We start from the raw sequence: 16,089 nt of genomic DNA on the forward strand, positions 1-16,089 counted from the left end.
CCTCATACTCACCTTGTACTTGGAGTAGTAGGGCTCCCGGCCACCAGTGAGTGTCATGTAGGTCTTCATGTTCAAGGCAATCTTCACTGGCTTGCAAGCCTTCCAGGCCCCCACAGCTGCAGCGGCAGACACCATGTGGCTTCGACTGATCTTGCCTCCAAAGGAACCACCAATGCGACGCACTGACACGTTCACACTGGAGGAAAGCATGGATGTCAGTGTCTTGGCACATAGCTCCAAAAATGATGACCTCCCCCTCACCAAATCATACTGATATTTGCTGCCTCATGTATCATATTATATACTAGTGTTTGCTTTTGATTTAACGACTAATAGGTGTGGAGGCGTGGTCAATTAGCAAATGTTAGAAAGCACCAAAAAGGGCATGAAAACTAAGAAATATAAAACTGGAGGATATTTATAGTCACTCAATGTCTTTTCCTTTGCTTCACAATGATTTGTATTGTATCAAAGTCTCACACATCAAAACATCTCTGGTTTTACCTCCACTTCATACAAACCACACCTAGTAAAGATTTCAAATATTTTACACAACCTGACTAATGTTAAAGGGTGAGCAGCCACCATGTTCCATCTAGCTTCACTGGTCATGAGGTAATTATGTAGTTCCTCATTTTAAACTGCCAAAACCTGAAACCTAATGTAACCCAGCCAGGAATAGTAACATAATCACCACTTGCTTCTTAAAATGCTGATTACAACTTATCGACTTGTGTTTTGAAGAAATGTTAGTCACACTCTTTGTCTTTGCATTTCCACTTTATCTTGATGCCATGATTTATGTTTTTTTTACATGATGTAAAAAAAAATAAAAAATAAAATAAAAAAATAAAAAAAAAAAAGTTAAATTAACAATGTCAAATAGATAAACACAAAACTGCTAGTGCCTGATATTTCCTGCAGTGGTAGCAAACATCAGACACTTATACAATCAAGGGTCCATTAGAAACCACATTCTAGACCAGCCCAACACTGGGGCCTACATATTTTATCCACTGATTCCAATTTGTGTTAATGCAGCATGTTAAGCTGGCAGTAAACAGTATCTACATTCATTACTTTTGGTCACCTGAAGAATGAGTGACAAAATATAATAGATGAGAGAAGACTTTGTTACCATCTTGTACTGACCTGCTGGCATCCACATTGAGCACCTGAGCCACGACAGACTGAGACTCGGCTGGCCAGATGGTGGTGTCCAGAACGTCATAGCCATCCTCGGTGGGCGCCACACGGGCAGACACTGGCTCCATTGCCATGTGGTGTTGTCCACCCAGGGAAAACTCCCCAGTGAGGATGTGTGTAGAAGAAGCAAAGCCAGCTGGAAAGGGGCAAGAGATCGGGTTAGCTATTTCACTGAGGAGGATATTGCACAGGCAGAATGGAGAGTAGTAAAAGATCATGTGACCTTTCTGAAGTGTAAGCTGGAAAAAAATGGGTCAGGGCAGTTCAGCCTAAACCTAAACTCCCTGAACTGAAGGAGCTGTGTCCCTTCTAGCTCTTTATTTATGACATGCAGAGGAATAAAGACTTGTATCTTTAATCCTCTCTTAGGGGTACTCATAAATTATGAAAATTTCTAAAAAGGGACAGTGATGCACATTTAGAAAAGATCTTATCTTCATTCTGGGTGTCAAATTTTCTAATCAGGCAAAAGTAAGTTCAATACTAAAGTAGCACTGCAGTTCCAGATTTCTATGATTTTAGTAATTCAGGACACAAAGTAGTCTATTTAAAAGTTACCTCTATATAAACATTAGTCAAACTTTATTTTCAGATCATGGTGTGGAAATTATTCCATCTGTATATATTGTATATTTTGTCATTATTAATCTAGAGCCATTCAGAGAAACAAAAAACCCAGGCTGTTTGCCACAAGTACCCAGACCTAGACCAACGTGCTCTCAACACTCAACGCCACGGATATACCTCACACTGTTCAGCCACAAGCAGTCTCCACTTTTACCTCAGCTTCACCTTTTCCCGACTCTGAAGTCCGACAGCTAGTTCAGGATAGGAGTGGGAGGAGTTAAAAGGTAACTTACCTCCTTTGATTTTTTTTTGGTGACTACCCATACTGAATCTATTTAGTTACAACACATGGCATACACCTAAAACATCTTTTATGTATGTGCCATTGGGGAGCAAGCCTCAGCACATAGATGACTATTGCCTGTACTCACCCTCCACATCTCCCATTGTCAAGGGCTCTTGCTGGGCAGAATATATCCAGCCCTCATCCTGTGCTTGCTGGATGGTAAGAACAGGTGTCTGCACATTAGCATATTCAACCACCACCAGGGCAGCAGCAGCCTGGGCAGCACTGTAGCTGGTAGCCACCACCAGGCCCAGTGCCTGGCCAGCATACTTCACCTCCGTGGATGCAAACACCTGCAGGAACAGTCACACTAGTGTCCACCCTGAGCTGAACTCACTACATATATGGCAACTGCTCCATTTTCACTACACTTCCTTTGAAACAACATCTTTTGCATACTGAATGTTGGCTTCAACTGAGAGGCTGATGCAGCTGATCAATAAAGACAGATCCTCTCTTTATCCACACCACACTACATTCACACAACATATACACCTTTTCCCAAAATCAAAATTTCAAAATGGCGCGCATACACCAAGCCTCGGAGTCCCCGACTGGGGGGGGGACCACAAATTCCCCCAGGGAGGACTCCCCTTCTGGCTGCCGACCGAGAGGTGTCTTGATAACTCCTCGAACCTCTTTCTTCTCAATTTCTGCAACATTCGCGGTCTTCGCTCTAATTTTCATTCTGTGGAACATCATCTCTCCTCCTCTAAACCTCACCTTCTCTTCCTTACCGAAACACAGGTTTCTGAGGCTACTGACAGCAATCTCTACTCTGTTCCCTCCTACTATCTCTATCCTAAATTTCAATCCAAAGCTGGATGTTGCGCCTACGTGCGCAACGACATCACTTGCTCTCGTGCCCACGACCTTGACTCTTCTGAATTTTCCACCATCTGGTTAAGACTTCACTGTCATTCTATTACTAAATACATCTGTGCTGTTTATCTCTCACCTAACTCTACCAACTATGTAAAATTCTTTGACTATTTGAATTCTAAAGTGGAGCACATCTTGACCCACTCTCCCAATGTTCACCACCAGCTTTGGCTTTCATCCTCTTTCACTGACCATCCTGGTGAACAAGCCTACAACTTTGCTATCCTCAACGACCTAGAGCAGTTGGTCTAGCACCCTACACGTATTCCCGACTGTCTTGGAGATCGGCCCAACATTCTAGACCTCTTCCTTACCTCAAACCCTTCTGCTTATTCTGTCAAACTGTTCTCTCCGTTGGGCTCCTCCGATCACAATCTTATTTCTGCATCCTGTCCTATCGCTCCTGTACACCCTCTGGACCCACCGAAGAGGCGATGCTTCTGGCATTTTGCTTCAGCTCGGTGGGACAACCTGAGGATGTACTTTTCCGATTTCCGTGGAATGATTATTGCTTCCAGGATAGAGACCCTCTGTGTGCTCAGCGCATCACAGAGGTGATTGTCTCTGGAATGGAGGCATACATTCCTCGTTCTTTCTCTACTCCTCACGCAAAAAAGCCTTGGTTTAATCACGCTTGTTCTCGTGCTGTCAATGATAGAGAGGTAGCTCACAAAAGGTACCAGAGCCTTCAAACTAATGCTAATTATGAACTTTACATTTCTGCCCGAAATCGTGCCAAATCTATTCTCCGACTAACCAAAAATTCTTTCATTAATAGAAAATGTCAAAACCTTGCTTTCTCTAACTCTTCCCGTGACTTCTGGCATCTAGCCAAAACATCTCCTCCAACTTCACTTCTTCATCTTTCCTCCACTCCTCAGTCCTGACGGCAACACTGCCGTCTCATCTATCTCTAAGGCTGAACTCTTCTCTCAAACTTTTTCTAAAACTCCACTCTGGACGATTCTGGGCATATTCCTCCTACTCATCCCCCTCTGACTCCTTTATGCCTGTTATAAAGATTCTTCAAAATGATGTTTTCTATGCCCTCTCTGGCCTCAATCCTCAGAAGGCTTATGGACCTGATGGAGTGCCTCCTATTGTCCTTAAAAACTGTGCCTCCGTGCTGTCACCCTGCCTGGTCAAACTCTTTCGCCTCTGCCTGTCAACATCTACCTTTCCTTCTTGCTGGAAGTATGCCTTCATACAGCCTGTACCTAAGAAGGGTGACCGCTCCAATCCCTCAAACTACCGTCCTATTGCTTTACTTTCTTGTCTATCTAAAGCTTTTGAATCAATCCTTAACCGGAAGATTCAAAAGCACCTTTCCACTTCTGACCTTCTATCTGATCGCCAGTATGGGTTCCGCAAGGGGCGTTCTACTGGTGATCTCCTAGCCTTCTTAACTGACTCTTGGTCATCCTCTCTTAGCCGTTTCGGTGAAACTTTTGCTATTGCGCTGGACATATCAAAAGCTTTTGATAGGGTCTGGCACAAATCTTTGCTTTCAAAACTACCCTCCTACAGTTTCTATCCTTCTCTCTGTACCTTTATCTCCAGTTTCCTTTCTGACCGTTCTATTTCTGCCGTGGTAGACAGTCACTGTTCTTCTCCTAAATCTATTAACAGTGGTGTCCCACAGGGTTCTGTCCTATCTCCCACTCTTTTTCTGTTGTTCATTGATGATCTTCTTTCCAAAATGAACTGTCCTATCCATTCCTACGCCGATGATTCCACTCTGCATTATTCAACTTCTTTTAATAGAAGGCCCACCCTTCAGGAACTTAACGACTCAAGGCTGGAGACTGCAGAACGCTTAGCCTCAGACCTTACTATTATTTCCGATTGGGGCAAGAAGAACCTGGTGTCCTTCAACGCCTCAAAAACACAGTTTCTCCACCTATCCACTCGACACAATCTTCCAAACAACTATCCCCTATTCTTTGACAACACCCAGCTATCACCTTCCTCAACACTAAACATTCTCGGTCTATCCTTAACTCAAAATCTCAACTGAAAACTTCATATCTCATCTCTTACTAAATCAGCTTCCTCGAGGCTGGGCGTTTTGTACCGTCTCCGCCAGTTCTTCTCCCCTGCACAGTTGCTGTCCATATACAGGGGCCTTTTCCGCCCTCGTATGGAGTATGCATCTCATGTGTGGGGGGGCTCCACTCACACAGCTCTTCTGGACAGAGTGGAGGCTAAGGCTCTTCGTCTCATCAGCTCTCCTCCTCCTACTGATAGTCTTCGACCTCTTCAATTCCGCCGCAATGTTGCCTCTCTTTCTATCTTCTATCGATATTTCCACGCTGACTGCTCTTCTGAACTTGCTAACTGCATGCCTCCCCCCCTCCAGCGGCCCCGCTGCACTCGACTTTCTACTCATGCTCATCCCTATACTGTCCAAACCCCTTATGCAAGAGTTAACCAGCATCTTCACTCTTTCATCCCTCACGCTGGTAAACTCTGGAACAATCTTCCTTCATCTGTATTTCCTCCTGCCTACGACTTAAACTCTTTCAAGAGGAGGGTATCAGGACACCTCTCCTCCCAAAACTGACCTATCTTTCGGCCACCTCTTTGGATTCTTTTTAGGAGCAGTGAGTAGCGGGCTTTTTTTTCATTAATGTTTGCTTTTTGTGTGCCCTTGAACTGTCTCCTTTGCTGTAAAAAAAAAAAAAAAAAAAAAAAGTGATGTTCATATTCTCAGCCAATCATGAGCCAACACGCTCCCTCCTGCTGTTGCACTCTCCGTGGTATCACCCCGGTATTGTTTATTTACCTTTTTTGACACCTGTTCCTTAGTTTTTTGATAGACAGACTTGCATCACTACTTCATGAAATGACTCATTATTAAACAGATAATTTGATTCGGACTAAATAGAGACTTGTGCTCAATCCATAATGTGTCTCTTATTTAGGATCTCATGTTAAACTGGTAACTTTAAATTTATTAAAATCAAATTGCTGTTTTGTACTAATCAGTTCATGGTAAACATCACTGAAGTTACCTTCTTTATGGTAATAAATAAGCCCAAAATACAAACCTCCTCAGGATGAACCCCATTGTCAGCAATGAAGCTGTTGACGCCAGGGACATCAGCAGCCGTCACCACCGCCACCACTCCTTCAGCCGCCTGCAAGACACCAAAACAAATTCACATCATCAATCATTAGTAGTCCACTGCAGAAGACGGGCATTTCCTAAAATTCCTAATATTTCTCTTTGTGAAGTTAGCATACTTATACCTACTTGAGCATAAGTTCTAATTTCATTCATTCTCCATCTGGCTCTCTCTCCACCGTTTCTTCAGTTCCTAAGTTGCTAACCTATTAGTTTAGTTGACTGTTAACAGTAATATGCATGACATGACCTGTCCATTTCTTATTTCTAAACATTATCAAAATATCTAACTTTTGTCTGATCTCTAATCACTTACTGCAACTTCCTTCTTTATCATAATAATCTAAAAAGACTGGAATGCTTAAAAATGGTAAATCTTACCTCACCTACAAATAAACCTTATAACAATGGTTCTGGAGTGAAATAAGGTGCGAGACATGCACCAAAATGCTTGCTGTCCCCTTACCTGTGCCTGGGAGGTGTCGATAGAGGTGATGGTGGCCCTTCCCACAGTGCTCTGGATGATGTATCCAACCAGCTCCCTGGGCAAGGCTGGGGCATCATTCATGTACAGCGCCTCTCCTGCACAAACAAGGCATGACATGCATGCAGTAATCATAAAAATCTACTAAAATAATCTCCAGTTTCCTTACAAATAAGTTTTGTATAAAAATAAATGAACATGCATGAGGGTAAAGCCATATTTTTGAAAAGAAGTAAAGATCAAGCACAATGGTGGTGAGCATTTAACCAAAATGTTTAAATGAGGTGGCAAAGAAAGGACAGTTTTAGAAAATTGCAGTAAGCCTAAGCACATCCTGAACTCACCTGAGGCCTGAGGCAGAGACTCCACCTTGGGAATGGGCTTCCCCACTGGAAACATTTCAGAGTTCTCTGTGAAGATTTGCTGCCCAGATGACAGAGGCCGAGTGATGAGGCTGCCACCACTCACCAGTTCTGGACTCACTGCATTACCCAGCATGCTGATTATGGCCTATCAATTAAAAGACTGGATGTTAACTAGTAGTATATATATGTGCATAACCATAGCTGGGCGTTATCGCGATACTTTATCGCTGATAACAAAATCGAGCTATCGGCCATCTGCTACTTATTTAAATATATATCAGTATCTTCGTTACTTTTGTAACCAAACTAGCGATAATCGCTACTTTTTCTGCCTCTCAGAAAAAGAAAAAAAACGTTGTCTCCTCCTTACTGCGCATGCGTGGCCCGGGCGCCCGGTGTTGTATGAAAAAACTTTGGGGTATGAAGTATCTTCAGTGAAGAGATTTCATACTTAGATCATCAACATTAAAACACTATTTTTTTTTTAGTAGGTTATTTTTTTTTATGTTAGACTCAAAAATCACTATATCAAAGAGAAAAATCACTTAACTTTGCCCAAAAAATGATTATTCACTGCCTCAAATTTGTTATTCCATATTCGTTTGTGAGCATGCCATGGTATTGAAGGCACCCTGTACAGTCTCACAAAGCTTTTTAACACATCAAGAGTTGCTGGAAGGCTGAATCAGACATACAGTATCACCATCCTCGCTGTTTCTAGAACGACACTCTGTACATATAAATACAACTCGTACAGAGTGTCGTTCTAGAAACAGCGGGGATGGTGGTAGTGGTACTGTATGTCTGATTCAGCCTTCCAGCAACTCTTAATTACGGTTAAAAAGCTTTGTGAGACTATACAAGTCTACGCTTGCTGGTCTGAGCATGCGCAATTCTTGAGAGACCAGTGTTTGTAAACAAAAGCGCCAGCTTTTGACGGTGGGGACGCCAAATAGCACAACACCGGTTCTGGCGTTTCTATAGTCCAACCAAATTGTCGAGTCCGTTTGGGCGTAGGCTTCCGCGGATCCATTTCTCCCCTCTGCTCTGCCACACAGTCCCAACACCTATTTTTTCCTCTCATATGTTACCTTTACCTTATATATGAAAGGAAGAGATGGGTATTGGGACTGTGTGGCAGAGGAGAGGGGAGAAATGGACCCACAGGAGCCTCCGCCCAAATGGACTTGACAATTTGGTTGGACTAGTATTACCGTCCATATGTACGTGTCAACGTTTGGTTTTCAGGTTTTGTAAGTTTTATAAAATACAGATAATGAAAATTTGAATTCATCCATGTTTTTTTATTTGAAATATCAATATAGTATCGTTTTCGCCTATTGGACTTATCACTAGCTAGTATCAGAATTGTGGATTTATATCGGGTATCGGTTATCGCCTATATTTGTGTCTCCAGTTAACGAATATCAGTTATCACCAATGAGGTTTTCCGTTATCAGTTATCGGTTATCAGGAATAAGGTTTTCTGTTATCATGCCCAGCTATGTGTATAACATACAATTGACAAGAGGTCTGGAGTTTAAAGGCATCCATTTACTACTTGTTTCAATGAAATAACACTGGACTCAGCATGAGTTTGAATCAAAGGAAGTTTACCTTTCAGAAAGTCACATTATAAAGATATTTAATCAATGGGAAAGACAGGAGATGGGCTAAAAAAAAAACGATAATAATAAATAAATTAATTAATTAAAAAACAGCCACTAAAATGCTCGGAAACAAAAAGTAATAAATGACACATAAATTGAACTAGATATAATCAACTTGGCAGTCACTGAATCACCTTGTAGAGGAGTGCCTCGGCCAGGGAGGAGCGGTACTCTGGGGAGGCATCCTGAGGCTGGCTGTCAGGCAACAGTTCTGTGGACAACACTGCTGATGCCTGAACCGCCACGTTGGACTCCAAAAGAGACCGCCCATTCAGGAACTCCTCTGTTAGACTGGCATGGATCTGAGAGGCAAATGATCAAAGCTTAAGATTGGTTTAGCCAAGTGTATAATACATAATTTTTTTCTGATGTGCTACATGGAACTACTACATAATTACAGCAATGCCTTCCAGGAGTGGTGTTTGATCAACTTACTATTAACTTAGAAAAAAGAACTAAAGCAGCATTACAGTTTTCAAAGGAATAAAATAAGTTCTGTAATAAGCTAATCAAACATAATCTCAAAGCATGTTAACATTACAATTAATCAAGACAATAAAAACAAACTGTGACCAATAGTAATCACGGATCAGCAGCAAACAGTAGGCACTCCATACAACTTACAAAGGATGGGTTGATGCCTCCATACAGGATGATGGGCTTGCTTGTCACCGTGAAGTCTGCACTTTCGTCCACCTCGAATGTGAACACTGCATTGACGTAGGCGTGAGCATTCACTGCGCGAGGGGTGATCTTGTAGGTGTGCATCTGGAAATAAATAAAAAAGATATACTGAAAGAGAAATTAAATATCTTCTTTCCTTCTTGTGCAATCATGAAGGCATGAAAAAAAGAAAATGACACAAGCACACGACTTTCTACTCAAGCTCATCCCTATGCTGTCCAAACCCCTTATGCAAGAGTTAACCAGTATCTCCATTCTTCCATCCCCTTCACTGGTAAACTCTGGAACAACCTTCCTTCATCTGTATTTCCTTCTGCCTATGACTTGACCTCTTTCAAGAAGAGTGTATCAAGACACCTCTCCATCCAAAATTGACTTTTTTGGGGCCACTCTACTTTTCGCTTTGTGGGAGCAACTGTTAATGGGCTTTTTTTTCTACATTTTCTTTTTGTTGCCCTTGAGTTGCTCTCTGTGCTGTTAAAAAAAAAAAAACATGGAGTAAGTGGTGTGACCAGAGGGGACTGTAAAGAGGGGAGGAACAGTTTGCAAGGAGGCAAGCTGTTAAGATAATGAACAATTAAAGCATCAACAGAGTTTCTGGGTGATGATTTACCTGGGTGTTGAGGGAAAATTGAGGCAGCGTGATGGAAAGGATGATACGGCCAGTCATGTCAGTGGAGAGGAACTCTTCCAGAGTCACCTGCATGGTGGAGCCATCAGAAGCAATGCCCAGGGTCATTGTTGCACTGGCACCCAGCAGCGTCAGGAAGATGTCCGATGGGAACTCAGGGTGTTGGTGCTTCAGCATCAGATTCCCAGCGATGCTTCCCACCTGGTGAATGATGGGCAGCATCCTTTAGGCCAACCATTACAATTATCACCATCAGGATCACCATTATAAGTTTTTCTTCTCTAATGAAAGTAAAAATGTATGCTAAATTCACCCAGTAAATACATGAACATGAGACATGATACTGTTACAAAACGCTTACATTTCGAGTTGCTGTGTTGGCCACTGCAGACCAATGGTTGGCAAGAGTGTCCAGGTATCGGAAACCTTCAGCAAACTCGGCCGTCTTGAAGGTTTCGATGGCCCGGGCAAGGTTGACGCAGCCGCCCAGCTTGAGGGAGATGGCAGACCCCTCGATCTCATACAGGTCTTTCACTCCAGCCGTGGTGATGTAGGCAGCAGGTGTGGTGGTGTTCCTGTACACTCCTGTACACCAGACATTTTCTGACATCAGTGGCTGACACTTTATACACACAAGCACTATGAACAAATGGAATATAAGAATGATGAGACTGCGCCATGCAGAGCTTGGCTGAACTTCACATTTACTTAAGTCATCACATCATTTAACAGGGAATATCTTTGAAAAAAAATACCACTAACTGATATTTAGAAGGAAAGCACCAACACTTTCACAATGTAAAATTTATTCCTCAGCAAACTATGTTCACTATGAAACACCTCATCCATTCAACATAACACCTTTGATATGAACCATAATTTTCAAAGTGAAACATTAAAAAAGTGGCATTATTTTTTTGAAACAGCAAAACTCACCTTCTCCAGTGTTCCCGACAACAAGCTGATATGTCTCTCCTGCTGCCAAACTGTTTATCACATCGTAAATCCCCTGTGGAGTGAAATCAGCAATTAAGAGAAAACATAATATAAACCACAACTAAATTTAGAGGCCAAACTAGAAACCCTTGAGTACACAATCTCTACCCACCTGCAAGGATGTAGGTTGGTACCAATGGGTGCCATCTGCCCGCACCATCACACCTTGCTTCTTGGCGCACTTGGTACTCTTGGCATCCCCACAGGCAGACTGGCACTTGCCCTTGCCCTTTTCCTTACAACAGCCCTTGGCTTTGTAAACATCCTGAAAGGGAAGGAAGGAAGCAATAGGAATAGGTGATAAAACTGTTTCCTCAACAGTTTCAGCTTTGCTTCCTTTCTACTGAAACATTATTTTCATATCCATATACATATCAATAATATTGAAAATTATACTGGTGGAAGCAACTGTCCTGCTTCTGCTAGACTACACAGGGGGTGAAGTTAGGTACATAAGAAGAGACTTTTGCCCATTATCTTACAATCTGTACCACACACGATCCCACCATCAAGTCCAGAGATGTCAACTTGCCTCTATGTCCGGTAGTATGTCCTTGAGCTTCTGGCTGCCATCCACTGCCAGAGACTTGAAGGCATCCAAGATGGGCCGATAGCCAGTGCAGCGACACAGATTGCCATCCAGGGCGCCCTCCACCTGACTCACGGTCAGGGACCCGGAAGACTTCTGCTGCCTACATGTGAAGACACACCAACTTACTATTTTATGTTTAACGAACCGTACAATCTCATTATGCAACACTTAAAAGCTCTACATTCTTTCCTTTCCCTGTCAAATTCTAAAACAGCTTCCTGTCCATTACTCTCTCTTTCCTACAACCTAAAGTCTCTCAAGAAGGAAACATCAATGCACCGTGGGAACTAATTTGGTCACTGGCTTTTGGCTTTTTCCTGTCTTTTTTTACTCTTTAATTTCCTTCCTCCTTTTATTTTCTTTAACCTTAGCCAGTCTCATGTATCATAAAAAAAATTCACAAAAAGGAATCTAATATACAATTTGTACATATCTTATGAGGTAGTCAAGTCTCTATGTCAACTGTTGTATTGTGATTTTCCACATTTGCTCTGGAACTGCTGCTCTTAATTAAGAGGTCGTCATTGTTTTAACCCTTTCATCGCTAAACGCTTGCAGCAGGCGTTAGGCGTACTTGCTGGTGGCGCTAAACACTCGCTGCGAGCTCCAGCCGCACTCAAATCTCCCGCGTATGAGAGTGTTCCAACACTAATTCTCACAACACAGGATTGCCAACTGAGTGGGTTCTTCACTAAATTTGGTGGAAAATCATGTCAGCCCAGCGCAGAAAATCTACGGACGAGTAACTGGTGGATGTTGTTGACCAATATAGCGACATTTTTGCATAGCTTCACCTTCACATGACTGATATTTTGACCAAATAGTTGTAAATTTTGCAGTTGGCAATACTGCCCTGCCAGCACCCCATCATCAAGAGATCTACAGTAGTTGCCTTACGGCTGACCGTCACGCATGTATAAATGTACGTCTTCACAGGCAACACCCCCTGAACGTGCCTGTACTTTCGCAGGAGAGGCTTACATTACCAAATCGTATGGATCTTGGCCTCCTCTTTCCAATGGTGTTTTTGTTTTTAGCTGTGATGAATAGTTTTTGAGATACAGAGGTTAAAAGAGCGAGTACTAGCGTCGCTTGCTGGTGGTGCTAAAAGCTCGCTGCGAGCGCCTGTCGCACTCACAGCAAAAAACACCCCCTGAACGTGCCTGTACGTTCACAGGAGAGGCTTACATAACCAAATCTTATAGATCTTGGTCTCCTCTTTCCAATGGTGTTTTTGTTTTGTAACTGATGAATAGTTTTTGAGATATAGCGGTTAAAAGAGATCCCCTTCCCCCGCTAGGGTTCCCGAGCGCGCCTGAGGGGATAGTTTCGTTGTGAGCGCTTAGCAATGAAAGGGTTAAGAGGATGCCATTACTTAGACAACCTTGACAACCATGCCATAAATTCTTATCAGCTAATCTGTGGAGACCATTAATTTTATTTTTCATAAGCCAATAAGTTTGAGGATGGCTGCCTCGCAATACTTACCCATGTATTGTCATGACCATCCCTGGGGAGCAGTAACCACACTGGGTGCCATAAAAGCCTGCCAGTGCCTCCTGCAGGGGGCCATAACCCTGCAAGCGGTCCCCAAGGTACTCCACTGTCTCCACCTCCCAGCCATCACAAGCAAACAGCAGCTGTCGGCACTAGTGGAAAGAGAGAGGGAGGCAAAATAAATCAAATAGAAATGTATACACAAGGCAAACATGATGGCACTTGTACTAACAAAACTTTCACAATTCAATAAGGATCACACCTGACGGAGTTAACCTCTAGAATACTTGTTGACAGGCCACCTGGATACACCCATGGGACACCTTTGAGTACTCACAGCATTGACACTGAAGGTCTTCGTCTCCCCGGAGTGCTCGGGGTCGGGGGCCGTGACCACCACCGTACAGGCGCCGCAGCCCCCCTCGCGGCACACCGCCTTGGCCCCCGTCAGCTGCAGGTCGTTCCGCAGGTAGTCGATGAGGTGGGTGCTCGGGGACACCTCAGAACCAACTGTGAGAACAAATAGAGAAAGAGAAAGGAAAGTGAGAAAAGTGGGAAGAAAATGAAGGGAGGAAAGAAGATGGAGGGAATAGAAAAAAGACAAGAAGAGCTAGGAATCAAAGAGAAGGAAGAAGAGGATGAAGAGGGGGAAGAAGAATGAGAGAAAAAGTAAATGAGAGAGAGAGGAAGAAAGAGAAAATATATGCAAAAAAGAAGGAATTAAAGGAAGATGATTGAAAGAAGAGGTAGGGAGATCGGTGATGATTCGGCACTTTAAAAAAAAAAAAAAAGGAAAAAGTTAAAGAAGTAGTGTAATTTTGTTGATATCAAAGTGTTCCTTCATCCTTTGGCTCTTTAGGTTGTTAATTAATATCACACCCGTAACCATTTCCAGTTTTCAGTTGTAGGTAGATGATGAAACACAAGTTTCTAAATCGTCCGAACCATCCCCACCCGTGGTGATGGTCCGGCCAGGGGGGTGGGGTGGTACCCAAGAGATGGTACGGACACTCGAGCGTATTACTCTGCATAATATTCATATAACTTTTGTTCGATTGCCTAATAAACAAGAATATATCTATTACAAGACATATATGTATATCCACAAAAGTATCCTTTCAATATTTATAGAAAAAATAAATAAAAGGAGACCTATGAGGAATATCTCAAGAATTTTGGAATTATGGCTTCCTTCTCTTCTCACAAGCATAATATCTGAATATGAATCAACCAAATTAACCTTTTTATAAATGTTGCAACACCTGTAGCGTTAAAATTGACATATAATTAATAAAAATCATGAAGAAATCAACTTGGGGGCTCCCGTGGACCCGTGGTAGAGTCTGCGCCTTGCGCTCCGGTGGGGTGCTGTAGCCTGTAGCGTATAGCTTCGAGACCTGCCCGGTGCCATGGGAGTGGAAAGGTGGGCTCTTTCTGACACCTTCAGCCCCGTTGTTGGGCCTCCTCCTTGAAAGAATTGGGCATCTCTCTACTGGTTGCGCGGCATGCACCGCCTTCCTCCCTTGGGGTATATCCCCAACGAAAAAAAAAAAAAAAAATGTCCGAATCATCTCGACTCGATAAAAAATAAATGGGTGGTAACACTCCACTTCCAGCAGGAGACCTGGGTGTTCGTGTTATACGGCAATACCTTCGCCGTGCATCGCTGCGTCACCGTAACAATGTCTAGGCTATACATTTCGCTATACTTGCTATATATTCTTGAAGTGAGAGCTTACGATACACCCTGAAAATATTACATAAAAGATGCAAAAAAACACAAAATTCGGACTTGCATCGAAAAGAACAGCTCTGAGGGCGTGGTTGTCCCGTGTTGTGCCAAGGCAACAAAGTTTTGCACATTCACCAAAATCTCGCGGCACTCAGTCCCATACGTTTTACAATAAATGCGATGTCCAGACCATCCCACTGTCCGAATCACCACCGCTCTCCCCTATGCTACGTAGACTTCAACAAGTATTAACTTTGGTGGTGTAAACAGTGGACTAAACCGGTATAAAAGTAACAACAATGACCCATATATATATATATATATATATATATATATAATTTTTTTTTTAGCAGCTGAGGCAATCAAGAGGAAGGTAATGTTATTAGGCTCAAAGACAGTAACAAAATAGATTAGGGAGAGTAGAGGGTTCACAGTACCTTGGTAAACCACACCGTTGACCGTCAGTTGAACCGAGGTCAGCGCTTCCTCCCTCACGCCTGTGCTACCTCCAGCCATGGCTGCTCACGAACTGCCCAACTGCGGGATTAACTGATATTTTATAGGCGGAATATCGCAATCACCCTCTGTTAGCCATGTCATTATCACCTCCCCTCTTATCTGTACCCACATTATAATAACACCTAGATGATAGATAAACATATACTGCTGTGACCACCAACCCCCCCCCCCCCTCCCGCTACCCCCTTAAAAGGCAGCAGGATAAAAAAAAAAAATGTTATGGGATAACAAGGCGAATAAACATGTGGTCTCTATTCTTTCACACAAGTGTTGTCCTGTCAGTGATCGAATAGTGTTAATGTGAAATTATTGCGAAACGGTTTGTGGTGAATCCATGCAGTTATGATTATGGTGATTGCCGAATAAGACTTCTATTAGAATGAAGTATAAATTTCATCTTTTACTGCGGTAGTCGTATGCAAAGGCAATATACGTAGAAATCATATTGGTTTTGGCTAAACTGATCGTCTCCACGAACTTTATACTATAGTTTAGAACAGTAGTCTTTAAACTTTTTACTACCACGCCTCCTCTAGAAATGGGTCTTTCCCTCGACGCCCCTCTTGCTTATCAACCCACGGTCTTGTTGACATAACAGATATTCCAAAAACAGAAACTCCAACTTTTCCCCCTGGGCTTGCGCCCCCCTTGGAATTTACTAACACTCCTCTAAGGGGGCGTACCTCCCAGTTTAAAATCCACTGATTTAGAAAAAACTGGCAATGTCGAAAACGTCCGTTGCTATGCACTACCTCTGCATTTAATTAAATCTCCATGGCATCAAACAGCCA

General features: G+C 42.8%; 1 protein-coding gene across 1 annotated transcript in view; it reads right to left on the reverse strand.

Annotated features, from left to right (window-relative positions):
• The window catches only part of LOC126980375 (uncharacterized), a 35,430-nt gene that overhangs the window by 6,039 nt on the left and 13,302 nt on the right, over positions 1-16,089 (reverse strand). The window contains exons 2-17 of the mRNA XM_050830234.1: positions 15,217-15,316; positions 13,385-13,557; positions 13,039-13,199; positions 11,491-11,650; positions 11,071-11,223; positions 10,899-10,971; positions 10,324-10,547; positions 9,945-10,163; positions 9,272-9,415; positions 8,782-8,949; positions 6,957-7,122; positions 6,595-6,710; positions 6,052-6,141; positions 2,205-2,412; positions 1,153-1,342; positions 13-196 (exon numbers count right to left, since the gene is read on the reverse strand). Coding sequence (XP_050686191.1) covers positions 13-196; positions 1,153-1,342; positions 2,205-2,412; positions 6,052-6,141; positions 6,595-6,710; positions 6,957-7,122; positions 8,782-8,949; positions 9,272-9,415; positions 9,945-10,163; positions 10,324-10,547; positions 10,899-10,971; positions 11,071-11,223; positions 11,491-11,650; positions 13,039-13,199; positions 13,385-13,557; positions 15,217-15,295 — 2,508 coding nt within the window. The 5' untranslated portion in view covers positions 15,296-15,316. The remainder of the gene's footprint in view (positions 1-12; positions 197-1,152; positions 1,343-2,204; positions 2,413-6,051; positions 6,142-6,594; positions 6,711-6,956; positions 7,123-8,781; positions 8,950-9,271; positions 9,416-9,944; positions 10,164-10,323; positions 10,548-10,898; positions 10,972-11,070; positions 11,224-11,490; positions 11,651-13,038; positions 13,200-13,384; positions 13,558-15,216; positions 15,317-16,089) is intronic.

The sequence above is a fragment of the Eriocheir sinensis genome, chromosome 44 (assembly GCF_024679095.1).
Source record: "Eriocheir sinensis breed Jianghai 21 chromosome 44, ASM2467909v1, whole genome shotgun sequence".
Classification (NCBI taxonomy): Eukaryota; Metazoa; Arthropoda; class Malacostraca; order Decapoda; family Varunidae; genus Eriocheir; species Eriocheir sinensis.